At 41.6% G+C, this 21,287-nt stretch overlaps 1 protein-coding gene across 2 annotated transcripts in view; it reads left to right on the top strand.

Moving 5' to 3' along the window:
• LOC115130173 (polypeptide N-acetylgalactosaminyltransferase 11-like) overlaps positions 1–21,067 on the top strand; it is a 47,335-nt gene extending 26,268 nt beyond the window's left edge. For both annotated transcript variants that reach the window (XM_029661025.2, XM_029661026.2), the window contains exons 8-12: positions 180–332; positions 3,121–3,339; positions 5,244–5,348; positions 20,389–20,526; positions 20,885–21,067. In XM_029661025.2, the coding sequence (XP_029516885.2) occupies positions 180–332; positions 3,121–3,339; positions 5,244–5,348; positions 20,389–20,526; positions 20,885–21,016 (747 nt within the window). In that variant the 3' untranslated portion in view covers positions 21,017–21,067. The remainder of the gene's footprint in view (positions 1–179; positions 333–3,120; positions 3,340–5,243; positions 5,349–20,388; positions 20,527–20,884) is intronic.
• Positions 21,068–21,287: the final 220 nt, after the last annotated feature.

Genomic DNA, 21,287 nt, shown 5'->3' with positions numbered 1-21,287 from the left:
GTTTGAGTTTTTCTATATAGAAGCTCAGTCATGAATGTGTGTGTGGTCTACAGTAGGAAGTTATTCACAACATGCATATAATATAGCTTAGATGAAGTGCGCTGGCGCTCAAACCAAGAATTCAAATATTTTCTGAACTGCTGAATGTGTGTTAATACAATGCATTTGTCTTTTCTCAGATCTGGATGTGTGGGGGCCAGCTCCTGATCATTCCCTGTTCGCGGGTTGGTCATATATTTCGTAAACGGCGGCCCTACGGGTCACCCGGAGGTCAGGACACCATGGCCCACAACTCCCTGCGCCTGGCCCACGTATGGATGGATGAATACAAGGTACATGTACAGAGTAGTAGTACAGGCTGGGCAGTATAGCGTATTTTACTCTCTACTGGTATTTGATGCATGGACCAGTTTTGGGTTTTTACTTTTTTATAACGGTATTTCAATGTTTGGTTTGTTTAATGTGCTATGCCGCTACGCAGGGTCGTCTTTCTCCTTCAACACACACAATCCAAAAAACAAACAAGAAATATCAGAATGAGCAATGTCAGAGTCCGGAATATAAATAAATATGTAATGGGTGTGTGTTTATAGACAGTATATGAATAGAAAAGGTGTGTACTGCAGTAGTTATAGGATGAGCCATGACAAGAACACAATATACACATATAAAGTGGTAAAACAGTATGTGACCAGTGTTCTATGACTCTATGTACATAGGGCAGCAGTCTCTAAGGTGCAGGGTAGAGTACCGGGTGGTAGCCAGCTCGTGACAATGTCTAAGGGTCAGGGCAGGTTACTGGGCAGAGGCCAGTTAGTGATGACTGTTTTAAGAGTCTGATGGCCTGAAAATGGAAGCTATACTATTAGTTTAGTTTATGTATCTTACTATCTGCAAACAGCTAGTTTGTATTTTTTTAACAAGTTGTGGTTAAAATAAATTGTGTTAGCCTCTAATGCTAATCGCTGGGTAGCTAGCTAGCTAAATGTACTTAGTCAGAGCAAACGTAGCTAGCTAATACAAATCAAATGTTATTTGTCACATGCGCCGAATACATCAGGTGTAGACCTTACAGTGAAATGCTTACTTAAAAGCCCTTAGCCAACAAAGCCATTCAATAAATATAATTACTAAAATAAACCATTTAAAAATCCACCGATTAGAAAAAAAAGAGTAAAAGTCAATCAAAAGGTAACACTAGAAATGTACATAAGAATAACGTGGCTATATACAGGGGGTACCGGTACCGAGTCAATGGGCGGGGGTATAGGTTAATCGAGGTAATTTGACTATGCATAGATAATGAACAGCGAGTAGCAGCAGTGTAAAAACGGGGGGTTTGTCAATGTAAATAGTCCAGGTGGCCATTTTGATTAGTTGTTCAGCAGTCTTATGGCTTTGGTGTAGCCTTTTGGTCCTAGACTTGGCGCTCCGGTACCGCTTGCCGTGCTGTAGCAGAGAGAACAGTCTATGACTGGAGACTTTGACAATTTTTTGGGTCTTCCTCTGACGCCGCCTAGTATATAGGTCCTGGATGTCAGTAAGTTTGGCCCCAGTGATGTACTGGGCCATATGCACTACCATCTGTAGCGCCTTACGGTCAGATGCCATACCAGGTGGTGATGCAACTGGTCAGGAGGCTCTCGATGGTGCAGTTGTAGAACTTTTTGAGGATCTGGGGACCCATGCCAAATCTTTAAGGTCTCCTGCGGGGGAAAAGTTTTCGTGCCCTCTTCACGACTGTCTTGGTGTGTTTGGACTACGAGTTCGTTGGTGATGTGGACACCAAGGAACTTGAAACACTTGACCCGCTCCACAACAGCCCGTCGATGTTAATGGGCCCTGCTTGACCCTCCTTTTCCTGTAGTCCATGATCAGCTCTTTTGTCTTGCTGTGTGTGTGAGAGAGACATTAAAAACTTCTCAACTAGCCTACCTGGTTAAATAAAATAACATTTAATGTGTTACCATGCACTGCTCATAAACAATATTTACAAATTGTATTATTCAAAAACCCAAAATACTGTGAAAAATATTGTGATATGATATTTTGGCCATATCACCCAGCCCTAGTACACACGATTGAAATGCAGTCCTAAGTCACCCATTCCATGCTGGTGGCCTGTAATAGGTAATAGCCAAGACTGAAAACCACTGATCTGAAGAAATCCTTTTTTCACACCTTATTTTTCCCAGAGGCTTCTATTATAGCCTCCAAGCCATCTATGGTCATAAGCAAAGGATTTCTTCTAATTACTCTCAGCTCCATGTCTTGATCAGCACAGTGATGTTTGTTCCTTTCCAAGCTACAAAGCGGAGCTATAATTGCTTTCCACAGACTGAAAATTGCCGATCTAATTGGAAAGTAAGCTAATACCGTTGTGGTCTCCCTTTCACACACCTCATCGTCTCACAACGATTGAGTCTGAATTTGCTTTCTCATTTCCCCTCAGTGTGTGGACGGTTATTGTTACCAAACAAAGCAGTGTGCACAGAGGCCTTGAATATGATTAGTTAATAGTTAATCATCATTACTTAGACATCTTGGTTCCTTAGGGGCACATGAGGCATCCACGAGAGTGCCGCTGTTTCCGGGAAGATTATGGATGCTGCCGTGTAGTCTCTCTTCTGTGCTCTTTCCCCAACTTCCATTTGTTTCTTTCCATTTTGAAATGATATACAGTACATTTGAACTAAGAGTGTGATTCATAAATTGCCACCCCCCCCACTGAATTCTTAGTACAACAGAGTAGTGTTGAAATCTTCCAGAGGTTTAAGATGAGGTTAGGGTTCTGGCTTCTCCATCACCACACTAATCTGGGACTGGGACAGGCTTTTTTTCTACGTAAACAGCTGGCCCAAATCAGGATGTATCAGACAGATTCTCAATCAAGGTAAACATCTTGGTTTTATTATTGCTTAGCCCAATTTGAATCTTACCTCTGAAATAATTATTGAGTCTTGCACTACTATTAGCTAGTGGTTTATTCAGCTTTTCTGATCATGTTTGTTTACACACTAACTTTAGTAAACCATGTGCTTTTACAGACAACTGAGATGCAGCTATATTAATTGTGGAATAGCAATCAACCTCACCTATTTTTTTGTCTCGTCCAATCAGGAGCAGTACTTCAACCTTCGGCCGGAGCTCCGGGAACGCGCCTACGGTGACATCAGCGAGCGGCAGGCGGTGCGCCAACGGCTGCAGTGCCACTCTTTCAAGTGGTACCTGGACACCATATACCCCGAGATGCAGGTGGCCTCAACCCACAACAAGCCTCAGCAGCCTGTGTTCGTCAACAAAGGTCTCCGCAGGCCCAAAGTGCTGGAAAGAGGCCGGGTAAGATAGGCCAGCTGGCTAAAAGCCCCGGCCCCCTGTCGCTCTAAACCGCTGTAGACTCGCTCTCTCCACTAACCCACTAAAGTAAAGTTGAACTTGTGCTTTATAGTCAATGGTCGCATCAACCATAGGAGTTGGCCATACAGCACACTCTGATCTGGGACCAGGCTAGAGCTATGCTACTGTCCACCATAGAAATAGTCATTTCACTTCTATTGTACGCTACATCATGCCTCAAAATAACACTGTTCAAACTTCAGCACTTCAGTGTAACAAAAGGAGGCCAATTGGTCTTCTTTTAGCGATACATCACTCTCCACCCCCGGATTTTTCCTAAGTAGCTGGGAACTGACCATTTTCTGCCATAACTTTTACACTGTTTTTCACCAGTAGAGCCATGTGTGGTTGACGGTCAACCCTTGCCAAAGAGGCCCAAAAATTACACCTGAAATGAAAAAGAATAGAATGCATGTTCTCAATCTCTTCGATTTAAGCTGTAACTCTGTATATCTTTCACACGCAAATAGCCCTATAGTTGTACATTAAACAAAGTTGCTTGTTAACTGTGAGTGATGCACCTTCAATGTGTATAAACAGCAGCTGCTTCCTGATGGACAAGAGGGCATCAGAAGTTGTAAACGTTAACAATATCCCATGTTCTTGCACGTTGTTGTTTGGGGTTCATATGATAAGGTCAGAAAGCATTTAAGAATGCAACGCAGAAATACCTGAACATTCTTCAAAAACTGAGGGAAAGCAAAAAGCATCAATACAACATTACAACATACTGCACCTTAAGTTTTTCTTATTGAATGAAATGGAATAAATGCCATATCCAGTCAGCAGGGGGCAATGTGGTGTTGCACAAGTCATTAAGGAGTCCCCAGGTTACAGACACACACCACTTAGAAGCTCAGAACTCAGGAATAGATAAGTTTTCCTGCTTCAAAAAGACTAATAGGAAACGAGTTATGTATTGCAAGTCAAACAACCAACAGCTCTGCTACGTCAGTCTCCCAGAGAGAACGTTCATATTCTACTTAGTCTGGAAGAAAAGATCATGCATTCATAGGTGAATTCTTAAAATGCTTGGTTTCTGAAGATCTAAAGTTAAGGTGAGGCAGTCGGTGCAATGTGTTGAGATAATACCCACATTTTTTCAAGCGACTTACTGGAGCAATTGGCTTTAAGTGCCTTCCTCAAGGGCACATCAACAGATTTTTCACCTAGTTGGTTCTGGGATATGAACCAGCAACCTTCCGGTTATTAGTTCAATGCTCTTAACCACTAGGTTACCTGCCGCCCTAGTGGCTGGGTGTTGGTATATTGTGCATTTCAGTGCCATATTCTGGACGTAACTTCACATATTCACTTGGCATATTCTTTGCAGTAGCACTGCACAGATAATCAGATCTTACATTGCCTGAAGCTGTGTGTAACGTTTCCGGAATCACATGAATGAAACTCAGATGTGGAGTCAGGCTGCAATACATTTTTTTATTTTTTTATCCCAGAGCGTCTTAGTCCTAGTGGGTGGGTGTTGTTTTGGGGCGGCAGATAGCCTGGTGGTTAGAGCGTTGGGCCAGTAACCGAAAGGTTGCTAGATTGAATCCCCGAGCTGACAAGGTAAAAATCTGTCGTTTCTACCTCTGAACAAGACAGTTAACCCGCTGTTCCTAGGCCATCATTGTAAATAAGATTTTGTTCTTAACGGACTTGCCTAGTTAAATAAAGGTTAACAAATAAATAAATACACTAGTGAGTGCATACATTTTCATACTGGTCCCCCGTGGGAATCGAACCCATAACCCTGGTGTTGCATGTGCCATGCTCTACCAACTGAGCCACATGGGACATGAGCTGGAATACAACTTCTAACCTCTTCCTTCTCCTTTTCTCTTCAGCTGCGGAACCTGCAGGCTGACAAGTGTCTGGTGGCTCAAGGGAGGCCAAGCCAGAAGGGGGGTGCCGTGGTGCTGAGGGCCTGTGACACACACAACCTAGAACAGGTAAACTAATGGCGTGTTCAAAACAACTGGGAACTGATTTATTTTATTTTATGGTCGTCCAACTCGAGTCTCTTTCTAGAGCTCTGCCATGAATTCACCTCATATCTTTCAGAGTTCCCAGTTGTCTTGAATGCACCATAGTACTTGACTCTGCTTCGTGTCTCCATGACACTGGGACTCATGACAACACAAGTCATTAGTAATGATGTGGGCCTATGACATTCTACAGTGATGATAGAACCATAACACAAGCCTGGCCTGTTAGGGTTAGAACGTGAAATTAGTTCCATTTCATCCTCGTATCCCTAATCTATGCTTTAATTACTTTTGTAAGAGTGTACCTTGGCCACATGGTTAAAGTGTAGGATCTCAAGCTGGATGTACATGAACTGTACCAGTACCTCCTCTCACTCCAGGATCTCATGGTCAGAGATTAGTTTTGTGCACACTTACTGGAAGAGTCATCCATCTTTTCTGCATTCAACCGAAAATGACTGTTCCATTAGGTCCTCCACTTTCCTGTGTGTGTAAAAATGGTGCAGAGTGAGTCACTCCCTGTGTGTGTCGGGTAGAAGTTCAGCAGAGGCTGAAGCTACTGCAGTTCTGCACTGTGACACGCATTCTCCCCCTCTTGCTCTCCCTCATACGGACCACTCTCTCGCTTTCTGTATTCTCTCTTTCCATTTGAACCCCCTCCCCCTCTGCGGCACTGAGTCTTCGGGTACACGATGAGGTCAACTACTTCCGCTGTGAACGGGTGTTTGTGAAATTGTCTGCTGACAAGTGAGGAGTGAAATGTTGACATCCAAAAATGAAGTATTATATATTGGGAAGTAGTTTTGTTTTTCATAAATATTGGGATTATTTAAAGTTGAAATTCTGCCATTTTTCTATTCTGATTTTAAGTCAAGATCTACATTTATATTACATTCTCATAAGGTGATGGTGTTTCTGTAATAGATTACTTTACATTCCTCACTCGGGTCTGTACCACATTTGACCGTCTTGACTTATTCCACATTTAGTTGTATTACAGCCCTAATTCAAAATGAATTCAATATGTATTTTTCTCACCCATCTAAAGCAAATCAAATATTATTTGTCACATACACATGTTTAGCAGATGTTTTTGCGGGTGCAGCGAAATGCTTGTGTTTCCAGCTCCAACAGTGCAGTAATATCTAACAATACACACAACCTAAAAGTTAAATAATGGAATTAAGGAATATTAGGATGAGCAATGTCGGAGTGGCATAGACTAAAATACAGTATATACATATGAGATGAGTAAAGCAAAAATATGTAAACATTATTAAAGTGACTAGTGGTCCATTTATCAAAGTGGCAAGTGATTGCAAGTCTATGGGGCAGCAGCCTCCTAAGGTACAGGGTTACATAACCGGGTGGAAGACTCCTTGTGATGGCTATTTAACAGTCTAATGGCCTTGAGATAAAAAAACAGCTTCTCGGCCCCAGCTACAGATAAGTGAAAATGTTTTTATCCATTTTTGCAAATTAAATACAGAAAGATTTCATTTACCTATAGTATTCACGCCCCCTGAGACAATAATAAACTCAGCAAAAAAAGAAATGTCCCTTTTTCAGGACCCTGTCTTTCAAAAAATAATTTGTAAAAAATCTAAATGACTTCACATATCTTCATTGTAAAAAGGTATAAACAACCATAAACAATTCATGAACATGCACCTATGGAACGGTTGTTAAGACACTAACAGGAAGGCAATTAAGGTCAGTTATGAAAACTTAGGACACTAAAGAGGCCTTTCTACTGACTCTGAAAAACACCAAAAGAAAGATGCCCAGGAATCCCTGCTCATCTGCGTGAACTTGCCTTAGGCATGCTGAAAGGAGGCATAAGGACTGCAGATGTGGCCAGGGCAATAAATTGTACTGTGTGAGAGCGCTACAGGGAGACGGAACAGACAGCTGATTGTCCTCGCAGTGTCAGACCACTTGCAACAACACCCGCACAGCTCTGGAGAGAGAGACTTCATCAGAGCGCGCAACAGGACACTGTACGGTCTACACTCGGTTTGTTGTTTACATTTAAAACTTATTCATTAAATCAATTTTAATCCAAACTAAAGTTTTGTTACTAAGGATTCCACAACGCGGTTAGCCTTTACGGCTGGGACTGCAAATTTGTGTTTAGTTTTTGCGTGGATTCCGCGAGTGCTAGCTGGCTGTACTACAGACACTTGTCGTCGTGGTGGGAAAGACTTTTGTTATCTTTTCGTAAAACAACTGGCTCTATACTGCAACCAATCTGGATACCAAGGAGATCCTGAGGGAAATCGACGAGTACCAACAGCTTTACGCTATGGAGGAACAACATACTCCTTCGTGGAAAGATCCGACCACCTCACAAAATTAACTTTAACCCGACAAAAAAAAGAAAAACAGATTAATCTACAGACACGGACGATTTACTTCCCATTGAGGTAGAGGCTAGTGCTCTGGCTGGAATCCATGCAACGATGGAACATTTGTGTGAGAAGGTAGCAGGGCTGAGGGGGAGTTTGGCGTTCAGCCAGAGTGAAATTCTCAAGCGCCAAAGAGAAAAGAAGACACTCACAGCCAAGGTAAAAATACACGATTCCAACATGAATTGTCCACTCAGGGAAAACAGGGTGATGAAGGAGACGCTACTAGACATACAAATTTGTAGCATGAGTGAAAAATCACTTTTTCTGCTATTCCTGAGGACGCATCCAATAATCCAGAGGGCGCGATCAGAGAATTTATGAAATCCGCATTGAAGCTTCCTATAGAGATTAAACAAGGTGGCTTTCCACCGAGTACACAGACTTGGAGCGACAAGACCAAGGGTACCCGACCGATCATCGCAAAATTTGAACACTACCAACAAAAGGAGCTGATCAAAAGCAGAGGAAGGGACCAAATTCGGTCTCAATGACCAATTTCCAAAGGAGATAAACGAACTTCGTAAGAGACTGTATCCGGTACAAAGACAACAAAGGATGGATGGTCAAATCAAATCTAATCAAATTGTATTTGTCACATACACATGGTTAGCAGATGTTAATGCGAGTGTAGCGAAATGCTTGTGCTTCTAGTTCCGACAATGCAGTAATAACCAAGTAATCTAACTAACAATTCCAAAACTACTGTCTTATACACAGTGTAAGGGGATAAAGAATATGTACATAAGGATATATGAATGAGTGATGGTACAGAGCAGCATAGGCAAGATACAGTAGATGGTATCGAGTACAGTATATACATATGAGATGAGTATGTAAACAACGTGGCATAGTTAAAGTGGCTAGTGATACATGTATTACATAAGGATGCAGTCGATGATATAGAGTACAGTATATACGTATGCATATGAGATTAATAATGTAGGGTAAGTAACATTATATAAAGTGGCTAGTGATATATTTACATTTCCCATCAATTCCCATTATTAAAGTGGCTGGAGTCGAGTCAGTGTCAGTGTGTTGGCAGCAGCCACTCAATGTTAGTGGTGGCTGTTTAACAGTCTGATGGCCTTGAGATAGAAGCTGTTTTTCAGTCTCTCGGTCCCAGCTTTGATGCACCTGTACTGACCTCGCCTTCTGGATGATAGCGGGGTGAACAGGCAGTGGCTCGGGTGGTTGATGTCCTTGATGATCTTTATGGCCTTCCTGTAACATCGGGTGGTGTAGGTGTCCTGGAGGGCACCTTTGCCCCCGGTGATGCGTTGTGCAGACCTCACTACCCTCTGGAGAGCCTTACGGTTGAGGGCGGAGCAGTTGCTGTACCAGGCGGTGATACAGCCCGCCAGGATGCTCTCGATTGTGCATCTGTAGAAGTTTGTGAGTGCTTTTGGTGACAAGCCGAATTTCTTCAGCCTCCTGAGGTTGAAGAGGCGCTGCTGCGCCTTCTTCACGATGCTGTCTGTGTGAGTGGACCAATTCAGTTTGTCTGTGATGTGTATGCCGAGGGACTTAAAACTTGCTACCCTCTCCACTACTGTTCCATCGATGTGGATAGGGGGGTGTTCCCTCTGCTGTTTCCTGAAGTCCACAATCATCTCCTTAGTTTTGTTGATGTTGAGTGTGAGGTTATTTTCCTGACACCACACTCCGAGGGCCCTCACCTCCTCCCTGTAGGCCGTCTCGTCGTTGTTGGTAATCAAGCCTACCACTGTTGTGTCGTCCGCAAACTTGATGATTGAGTTGGAAGTGTGCGTGGCCACGCAGTCGTGGGTGAACAGGGAGTACAGGAGAGGGCTCAGAACGCACCCTTGTGGGGCCCCAGTGTTGAGGATCAGTGGGGAGGAGATGTTGTTGCCTACCCTCACCACCTGGGGGCGGCCCGTCAGGAAGGCGTGCCTTTATTGTGGACCAACTCTTTATAGATGGACAGCTATTCCGAGATAGCTCCATAACACTGTGGCTGTACTAAATTCTACAGGGACTTCTACAGGTTACGAAAAAAAATAAGGTATGGGAACTGTTTAAAATATCTGAACATTTATGAAGTGGATATGAACACACACACGTACTCAACTACATGCTTGCTTACACATACACACCTGATCTCGCTCTCTTTTCTCTCTCGCTGTTGTCCAACTGTTTTATAATTTAATGTGTTTGTCTCTTTTTTATGTATGTTTGCAACAAGCAAGGGGAAGATATCAAAATAGGGGCATAATAACATATAATACGGAATACATTTGTGCTGTAGTGAAGCAGTCTAGAATAATGCAAGGTCTCTTTCATGATCATGTGAAACATCAATTGATATGGAAATTCTGGAATGTGTTTTTCAATTATGTTTGGTAATTATGATGGTGATACGATATGGATCACAATTATGAATATTAAGGCTATACGCACTACATGTTAAACACAGATACTCAAACATGCAAATTGGCAGCGTTATTATTTATTTGGACATTACACAGCCTTACTCTTATACAGACATCATATCCAATATCACACACATAATTTGTCTAACATCTGTGGCATTGGCAAACAGGCAAGGGAATAAAAAAATATTGCTAGAACCTATTTCTTGAATTCTAAATATCAGACATTTGAAAGCTCTAGTTTTGACCTTTATAATACCCCTGATGGCAGTAACTTTACACAAGCACTAATTATGGTCAATTTAGCCTGAGAATAGTATCTACTTATGGTAAGGGGTGAAATAAGTTTAGCTAGTTATAATTGCAACGGTTTGGCAGATTATAAAAGAAGATCTGTCTTTACATGGCTAAAAGAAAATTAATATATATACTGTTTACAGGAAACTCACTCTACATCCTTAGATGAAGTTTCGTGGAAAAAGGAAGGGGGTGGTGAAATCATTTTCTGTCATGGACAAAGGAACTCAAAGGGTATGATGATATTAATGAACAAAAATTTCGATCTGAATGTGCAAATAATCAGGAATGATTCGCAAGGAAGGTGGATTCTTTTGAATATGAAAGCGGACGAAAAAGAGATTTGGCTCATTAATCTTTATGGTCCAAATCAGGATGATCCACACTTCCTCAAACATTTATACCAATTTATTGAACTTACAGGCAACAAATGATCTAATCATTATGGTAGGAGACTATAACACAGTGTTAAGTACCTCGATGGACCGTAAAGGTCATCACTCTACAAACTATCATCACCGTGCCCTTAAGGAAATCACAAATATTGTGGATATTTGGAGACTAAAAAACCCCGACCTAGTGAGATATACATGGAGGACACTTAATCAAGCGAATCAATCGTCTTGACTACTTTCTTGTCTCTTTCTCTCTTGCATCAATGGTTAAAGTTTTTATAGGAGACAGAATGCGATCGGATCATCATCTAATTGGTATTCACATAAGTCTTACAGATTTTCCACCTGGACGGGGATATTGGAAATGTAATCAAAGTTTACTGGAGGACAACTTATTTTTAACTAAGACTAAAGAAGTTAACTGAATTTTTCCAGTATAATATAGGTTCAGCAAATCCCTTTATTGTTTGGGATACCTTTAAATGTACCTTCAGGGGTCATTCAATTCAATATTCATCAATAATAAAAAAGCAGTTTCTAGCTAAAGAAACGAGACTAACAAGGGAAATCCATGAACTAATAGTACAGGTAGATAAAAACAAAACAATAACAACAATAGAGATACAAAATAAGCTAGAGGAAAAACAAAAATAACTTGAACTTATTCAAGAACGATCTAATGTAATCTATTACAAAAATAAAGCAAACTGGATGGAATATGGAGAAAAATGCACAAAATTCTTCCACAGAAACTCGTTTCTGAAGACTGAGTCATCTAGGATTCTCCGAATTATATTTTAAGAGGAAGCAGATATTCTCTTTTCCGTCTAATCCTTTCCCACTGAATGAAGACTACATAAGGAATTCTTTCCAAATAATATAAGATGGAAAATTAACAAATGTACATAAAGATCAGTGCGAAGGCCAAATTACAGAGGAATAACTTTTTCAGGCTATTAAATCCTTTCAGTCTGGAAAAACCCCAGGGCTTGATGGCATACCGGTAGATCAAGTATTTTTTGATATACTAAAAGCTCCATTGTTAAATTGTTTAACTACTCCTATAGAAATGGTAGTCTGTCAGGTACTCAGCAGAAAGGTCTGATTTTTCTCATATTAAAACAAGACCCGGTCTATCTAAAAAACTGGAGGCCCCTTACACTTCAATGTTGTGATGCAAAAATACTAGCAAAATGCATAGTACTCAGAATTAAAAGGGTTTTACCAGGTATTGTTAATCCTGATGAGACAGGTTTTTTTACATGGACGATACATTAGAGATAATGTACAACAACTACTAGAAATAATAGAACATGTAAGAAGCCAGGAATGGTATTTATAGCAGATTTTGAAAAGGCATTTGATAAAGTAAGACTGGATTTGATTTATAAATGCCTGTTTTTTTTCTCAATTTTGGCAATTCTCTTATAAAATGGGTAAAAATAATGCATAGCGACCCCAAGTGTAAAGTAGTAAATAACGGCTACTCTCTACAGAGAGTTTTGAATTGTCAAGAGGAGTTAAACAAGTGTTTCCGCTGTCACCATATCTATTCGTTATGGCCATAGAAATGCGAGCTATTTTTTTTATTTAACCAGGTAGGCTAGTTGAGAACAAGTTCTCATTTGCAACTGTGACCTGGCCAAGATAAAGCATAGCAATTTGACACATACAACACAGAGTTACACATGGAATAAACAAAACACACAGTCAATAATACAGTAGAACAAAAGAAAAAAGTATATATAAAAGTCTATACAGTGAGTGCAAATGAGGTAAGATACGGGAGTTAAGGCAATAAATAGGCCATGGTGGTGAAGTAATTAAACACTGGAATGGTAGATGTGCAGAAGATGAATATGCAAGTAGAGATACTGGGGTGAAAAGGAGCAAGATAAATAAATAAATAGAGTATGGGGATGAGGTAGTTGGATGGGCTGTTTACAGATGGGCTATGTACAGGTGCAGTGATCTGTGTGCTGCTCTGACAACTGGTGCTTAAGCATCTCCAATCCGGAATTAAATCTAGAATCGGCTTCCTATATCGCAACAAAGCATACTTCACTTATGCTGCCAAACATACCCTCGTAAAACTGACCATCCTACCGATCCTCTACTTCGGTGATGTCATCTATAAAATAGCCTCCAACACTCTACTCAACAAATTGGATGCAGTCTATCACAGTCCCATCCGTTTTGTCACCAAAGCCCCATATACTACCCACCATTGCGACCTGTACGCTCTCGTTGGTTGGCACTCGCTTCATACTCGTCGCCAAACCCACTGGCTACAGGTTATCTACAAGTCTCTGCTAGGTAAAGCCCCGCCTTATCTCAGCTCACTGGTCACCATAGCAGCACCCACTCATACCTGCTGGAGCGCGTGCTACATCTCATTGGACACCACAAAGCCAATTCCTCCTTTGGTCGTCTTTCCTTCCAGTTCTCTGCTGCCAATGACTGGAACGAACTGCAAACATCTCTGAAGCTGGAGACTCATCTCTCCCTTACTAGCTTTAACTTCTTAAGGTATAGGGGGCAGCATTTTCACTTTTGGATAAATAGCGTGCCCAATTTCAACTTCCTGCTACTCATGCCAAGAATATAAGATATGCATTTTACTAGTAGATTTGGATAGAAAACACTCAAGTTTCTAAAACTGTTTGAATCATGTCTGTGAGTATAACAGAACTTATGTAGCAGGTAAAACTCTGAGGACTAACCATTCAGATTTTTTTTTTTAGGTCTGTCTGTTCAGTGAGTTCTTATTGGGAAAATATTTTTCTTAGGCACTTGTTTGTAGTTCCTACCGCTTCCACTGGATGTCACCAGTCTTTGGAATTTGGTTGAGGTTATTCCTTTGTGCAATGAAGAAGTACGGCCATCCTGGAAAAAGGTAACGCTGTTGAGAGTTGGCCAAGACTTGTAAAGTAGCGTTAGTTTCCTCTCGTCCTCCATTGAAAACAGATAGACCCGTCTTCAATTTGATCGATTATTAACGTTAAAAATACCTAAAGTTGTATTACAAAAGTATTTTGCAATGTTTTGGCAAGATTACAGGCAACTTTTGAGATATTTTGTAGTGACTTTGGGCAAATTGAAAGCTGTGTTTCTCTGGATCAAACGCGCCAAATAAATGGACATTTTGGATATATATGGACGGAATTAATCGAACAAAGGGACCATTTGTGATGTTTATGGGACATATTGGAGTGCCAACAAAAGAAGCTTGTCAAAGGTAAGGGGCATGTTTTATATTTTATTTCTGCGTTTTGTGTAGCGCCTGCAGGGTTGAAATATGCTACTCTTTGTTTACTGCTGTGCCATCATCAGATAATAGCTTCTTACGCTTTCGCTGAAGAGCCTTTTTGAAATCTGACATGTTTGCTGGATTCACAACGAGTGTAGCTTTAATTTGCATGTGTGATTTAATGAAAGTTTGAATTTTATAGTATTTTATTTGAATCTGGCGCTCTGCATTTTCCCTGGCAATTGGCCAAGTGGGACCTTTGCATCCCCCTATCCCAGAGAGGTTAATGGGAGTCTGGAAGGAGAGTTTACAGTCTAACCAGACACCTAGGTATTTGTAGTTGTCCACGTATTCTAAGTCAGAGCCGTCCAGAGTAGTGATGCTGGACGGGCGAGCAGGTGCGGGCAGTGATCGGTTAAATGGCATGCATTTAGTTTTAAGAGCAGTTGGAGGCCACGGAAGGAGAGTTGTATGGCATTGAAGCTCGCCTGGAGGTTAGTTAACACAGTGTCCAAAGAGGGGCCGGAAGTATACAGAATGGTGTCGTCTGCGTAGAGGTGTGTCAGAGAATCACCAGCAGCAAGAGCAACATCATTGATGTATACAGAGAAAAGAGTCGGCTCGAGGTACGGTGGGATTCGAAATGGTCGGTAATCTGTTTAACTTGGCTTTCGAATACCTTAGAAAGACAGGGTAGGATAGATATAGGTCTGTAGCAGCTGAAAATGCTAGTAATAGGGGTTGCAACAATTTCAGCAGTTAATTAAATCATTAGAGGATTAGAAATCCAAGGTTTAAAAACAAAGGTGTCCATGTATGCCGATGACTCAAGTCCTCAAGCTAGATCCCTGCAATGTCTCATTAAAGATCTAGATAAGTGCACTCTCTGGACTAAACCTAATTATGATAAGTGTACAATATTACGTATTGGATCTTTTACATTACCTTGCAGCTTACCTATAAAATGGGCTGATGATGAAGTACGTAGACATACTCGGTATTCATATCACAAAATGTATAAATTAGCTCTCCACAATGAATTTCAATAGAAAACTTGTAAAAATAGACAAGCTCCTGCAACAATGGAGGGGTAAATACCTGTCTATTTATGGAAAATTGCCCTGATTAACTCAGTCATATCTCAGTTTACTCACTTACTTATGGCGCTGCCTACTCCTGATGATTCATTTTTCAAATCATATGAGCAAAAATATTTAGCTTTATCTGAGACGCTAAACCAGACAAAATAAAACGTGCCTCTCTATATAATGAATATGAATTGGGTGGGTTGAGATGATTAAATATAAAAGCACTAAACCTCTCTAAGCTTCACTCATTCAAAAGTTTTATTTGAACCCTAAATGGTTCTCAAGTAGATTAATAAGAAAAGCTCATCCCTTGTTTAAAAATGGCCGTTTTTGCCTTTGTGCAGGTTGCCATGTCTCATTTTCAATTCATCAAAAATTAAACTTTTTTTCAAACAAGCACTGCAGAGCTGGCTACAATTTCAATTTCATCCCCCTGAAAAGATGGAACAAATATTACGGCTGAACTCATGTGCTGGTTGATAAAATACCTGTATTTATGGGAAAGATGTTTGAAAAGGGTATTTTGTTCTTATTAAATGGTAATGGTAGAGTTATGTCCTTATCAGAATTGTACGGGAAGTTCTGCTCTATCCAAGAGTACAACAAATTGATTACAGCATTGCCCCAAAAATGGAGGAGGCGGGTGGCAGCGGGAGGAGGTAGGGAACTGGTCTGTCTGCCCAATATAAAGGATCAAAACTGGAGGAGGCGGGTGGCAGTGGGAGGAGGTAGGGAACTGGTCTGTCTGCCCAATATAAAGGGAGGAGGTGGCAGTGGGAGGAGGTAGGGAACTGGTCTGTCTGCCCAATATAAAGGATCAAAACTGGAGGAGGCGGGTGGCAGTGGGAGGAGGTAGGGAACTGGTCTGTCTGCCCAATATAAAGGATCAAAACTGGAGGAGGCGGGTGGCAGTGGGAGGAGGTAGGGAAATGGTCTGTCTGCCCAATATAAAGGATCAAAACTGGCGGAGGAATAAAAATAGCATAAATAGGAAAGTATACCAGTTTCATTTGAGGACCATGTTGACAACTGTGCCATACAGATTGCAAAATAGTTGGGAAGAGATTTTTGATGTACCGATTCCATGGTACAGGGTGTATGAGTTGATATATAAAACAACGCAAGACTTCGTGCTTTTCAGCTAAAATTATTATATAGAATTCTTGGGGCATAAAATCATCGAAGCTCTGCAGATTTTGACGTGAGGATACAGAATCAAGGTAGCCTGTTTCTGGTCTCAGGTTCAGGAATGGCTGAAAATGCATAGCATTGATCTAAAATTGACCCTAGAAATAGTACTGTTAGGAGATCTGGAGAGACCTGGTCAGTCAATTATTAATACTCTTAGTAAAAGTATTTATCTAAAACACGCAATCTGTAGATTCTATTCGTTTAGATAGATTGAAATTGTATGTTTAAACATCATAGCATAGTTGAAAGATAAAGGGGAAAAAAGTACATTTGAATGACACTAAATGGCAGTGTTTTTACAACTAATGCCGGTTTGCCTGAGGATGATTACCGTGCAGGTGTTTGTACACATGCATATAAACACATACAAGAACACACACATTCCTGTAATAGTGCCAGACATGCACACAAACATAAAGTAGGCATTGCTGTCATGTTTTCAGTTGTCCTTTGTTTTAAAGGTATTATTGTTGTTTTCTGTCTTCCTTTCTTCTCGTTAGTTCATTCTCTTGATTGTTGGTGCATTGGGGGTTCTTGGGGGAATGGAATTGTGTATTTTTTTTATTCCGGGGGGGACTGTAGGAAGGGTCTCAAATGGTTGAGGGACAGCTATTGGGGAACTGTGGGGGGGATCTTAGAGGGTTCGGGTTTCACAAGGTAGCCTTGCGGAAAGACTGATACATGTTTGATAGTGTCTTGATGCTGTATTGTTTGTTCTAATACTTTAATGTGACCCCTTCCTTGTGTTTTGTAATAAAGAAAAAAAACAACACCTGCACAGGATCGGCGCACCCGAACATCACACCTGCGGGACAGGTACAGGATGGCAACAACAACTGCCCGAGTTGCACAATCCCTCCATCAGTGCTCAGACTGTCCGCAATAGGCTGAGAGAGGGTGGACTGAGGACTTGTAGGCCTGTTGTAAGGCAGGTTCTCACCAGACATCACTGGCAACAATGTCGCCTATGGGCACAAACCCACCGTCGCTGGACCAGACAGGACTGGCAAAAAGTGCTCTTCACTGACGAGTCGTGGTTTTGTCTCACCAGGGGTGATTTTCGGATTTGTGTTTATCGTTGAAGGAATGCACGTTACAATGAGGCCTGTGATTTGGAGGTGGAGGGTCCGTCATACCATCATCGGACTGAGCTTGTTGTCATTGCAGGCAATCTCAGCGCTGTGCGTTACAGGAAAAACATCCTCCTCCCTCATTTGGTACCTCTGCAGCATGACAATGCTACCAGCCATACTGCTCGTTCTGTGCGTGATTTCCTGCAAGACAGGAATGTCAGTGTTCTGGCATGGCCAGCGAAGAGCCTGGATCTCAATCCCATTGAGCACGTCTGGTACCTGTTGGATCTGAGGGCTAGGACCATTTCCCCCAGAAATGTCCAGGAACTTGCAGGTGCCTTGGTGGAGGAGTGGGGTAACATCTCACAGCAAGAACTGGCAAATCTGGTGCAGTATTTAATGCAGCTGGTGGCCACAACAGATACTGACTTACTTTTGACCTCCCCCTTTTTTCAGGGACATAGTCCATTTCTGTTAGTCACTTGTCTGTTGAATTATGTTCACACAAATATTTACACATGTTAAGTTTGCTGAAAATAAACAGTTGATAGTGAGATGACATTTCTTTTTTTGCTGAGTTTATGTAGAAGCACTTTTGGCAGTGATAACAGCGGAGTCTATCTGGGTAAACCTGCATTGTACAATGTTTGCACATTTTATTTTAAATTCTTCAAGCTCTGTCAAGTTAATCATCGCTAGACAGCCATTTGCAGGTTTTCACATAGATTTTCATACAGATCAGTCAAAACTGTAATTCAGCCACTCAGGAACAGCTCTTCTTGGTAGTCGGAAGTTTACATACACCTAAGCCAAATACATTTAAACTCAGTTTCTCACAATTCCTGACATTTAGTCCCTGTCTTAGGTCAGTTAGGATCACCACTTCATTTTAAGAATGTGAAATGTCTGAATAATAGTAGAGTGATTTCTTTCATCACATTCCCAGTGGGTCAGAAGTTTACATGCACTCAATTAGTATTTGGTAACTTTGCCTTTTAAATTGTTTAACTTGGGTCAAACCTTTCGGGTAGCCTTCCACAATAAGTTGTGTGAATTTAGGCCCATTCCTCCTAACAAAGCTGGTGTAACTGAGTCATGTTTGTAGGCCTCCTTGCTCGCACACGCCTTTTCAGTTCTGCCCATACATGTTCTATAGGATGAGGTCTGGGCTTTGTGATCGTCACGCCAATACCTTGACTTTGTTGTCCTTGAGCCATTTTGCCACAACTTTGGAAGTATGCTTAGGGTCATTGTCCATTTGCGACCAAGCTTTAACTTCCTGACTGATGTCTTGATGTTGCTTAAATTTTTCTTCCTCATGTTGCCATCTATTTTGTGAAGTGCACCAGTCTCTCCTGCAGCAAAGCACCACCACAACATGATGCTGCCACTCCCGTGCTTCACAGTTGGGATGGTGTTCTTTGGCTTGCAAGCCTCCCCCTTTTTTCTCCAAACATAACGATGGTCATTATTGCCAAACGGTTCTATTTTTGTTTAATCTGACCAGAGGAGATTTCTCCAAAAAGTACGATCTTTGTCCCCATGTGCAGTTGCAAACCGTAGTCTGGCTTTTTTATGGCGGTTTTGGAGCAGTGCCACCTTCCTTGCTGAGCAGACTTTTAGGTTACATCGATATAGGACTCGTTTTACTGTGGATATAGATACTTTTGTATCTGTTCCCTCCAGCATCTTCACAATGTCCTTTGCTGTTGTTCTGGGATTGATTTGCACTTTTCGCACCAAAGTACGTTCATCTCTAGGAGACAGAACGCGTCTCCTTCCTGAGCGGTATGACTGCTGCATGGTCCCATGGTGTTTATACTTGCGTACTATTGTTTGTACAGTTGAATGTGGTACCTTCAGGCGTTCGGAAATTGCTCCCAAGGATGAACCAGACTTGTGGAGGTCTACCATTTTCTTTCTGAGGTGTTGGGTGATTTCTTTTCATTTTCCCGTGATGTCAAGCAAGAGGCACTGAGTTTGAAGGTAGGCCTTGAAATACATCCACAGGTACACCTCCAATCGACTCAAATGATGTCAATTAGCCTCTAAAGCCATGACATCATTTTCTGGAATTTTACAAGCTGTTTAAAGGCACAGTCAACTTAGTGTATGTAAACTTTTGACCCACTGGAATTGTGATAGTGATTTATAAGATAAATAATCTGTCTGTAAACAATTGTTGGAAAAACTACTTGTCATGCACAAAGTAATGTCCTAACCGACTTGCCAAAACTATAGTTTGTTAACAAGAAATTTGTGGAGTGGTTGAAAAACGAGTTTATGTGTATGTAAACTTCTGACTTAAACACAAGGCCAAATCTACAGTTGAAAGTTATTGTCCTTCTGTGAAAGGTCCCAGTGTCTGGTTGAAAGCAGACTGATCCAGGTTTTCCTCTAGGATTTTGACCAATGCTTGAAAATATGGAGTAGATGTTTTTATTTGAAGTGTATAGGCGCCCTTCTTTGCGAGGCATTGGAAAACCTCCCTGGTCTTTGTGGTTGAAATTCACTGAGAGACTTTACAGATAATTGTATGCGTGGGGTACACAAATGAGGTAATCATTCAAAAATTATGTTCAACACTATTATTGCACACAGTGAGTCCATGCAACTTGTTAATCAAATGTTTACTCCTGAACTTATTTAGGCTTGCCATGACAAAGGGGTTGAATAGTTTTGGTTAACATTTTGAAAAATATAATTCCACTTTGACATTATGGGATAGTGTGTGTGTCACTGGCCTACACAATCTAAATTTGGGCTGTAAACGCAACAAAATGTGGAAAGTCAAGGTGGGTGAATACTTTCTTTAGGCGCTGTATAGAATTTTAACTGTACACTATATAATCCATCGGCCTTTTTCTCACTCACCCACTTTCTCTGTCCCTCCCTTCCTTCCTTAGGAGTGGGCCTATGATGAGGAGCACGAGTTGATCCTGACTGGCCTGCTGTGTCTGGACATGTCCGAAATCCGCTCGTCTGACCCGCCCCGTCTCATGAAGTGTCACGGCTCAGGAGGCTCCCAGCAGTGGACCCTGGGGGTGAGTTAACTAGACCCCCTGCCCTCACTCAACCACACTGTTGCTGAATCAAATTGTCCCCATATCTGTATAGGCAGATAAGACTATAGTAATGACTGCTACCAATACTACAGCAGGACAATATTACAGTATATAGTAATGATTGCTACCAATACAACAGTATTACTGTGGTTTTTATATTGGCTGGTACCACGGGGCATCATGATGATGGCAAGAAGGGCAACTTCTACTCGACCACCGCCAGTTGGCTCTGGGCTAATCTTTTTATTAGCTACAGTAATGCTGTGTCTCCAATGGCTCTCCTCTCCCTGCATTCTCTATGTAACACATGGCCCCGTCTTCCTCCAACCATCTCCAGAAGAGCAACCGGCTATATCAAGTCTCAGTGGGCCAATGCCTGGCCGTGGTCGACACAATCAGCCCCAAGGGATACGTTGCCATGGCGATCTGTGATGGCTCTCAGTCCCAGCAGTGGCAGTTGGAGGGCTGATGTTGATACCCCACGACTAGTAACGTTCCAGACATTGACTGCCCCCCTCTGGGGGGGATACTGCACACTGCTGCTGTGACAAGGAAAGAGGGATGGAACTAATTATACGGACTGTGTTCTTGAAGACTTGGAGAATGAATGCTGTTTGTCTTCAGAACTGGTTCCAGCCTCCCTGAAGTGCACAGAGTAAGTACACTGTAGTCTCAACCGCATTTGTATGACTTCCCCTCTTGGAAATTAGTACTCCATTTTTCCCTGAGAACAATTCCTT

This window comes from Oncorhynchus nerka, linkage group LG6, assembly GCF_034236695.1.
Source record: "Oncorhynchus nerka isolate Pitt River linkage group LG6, Oner_Uvic_2.0, whole genome shotgun sequence".
Classification (NCBI taxonomy): Eukaryota; Metazoa; Chordata; class Actinopteri; order Salmoniformes; family Salmonidae; genus Oncorhynchus; species Oncorhynchus nerka.
The sequence above is the reverse complement of the archived record's forward strand: the minus strand, read 5'-3'. Positions and strand labels throughout refer to the sequence as shown.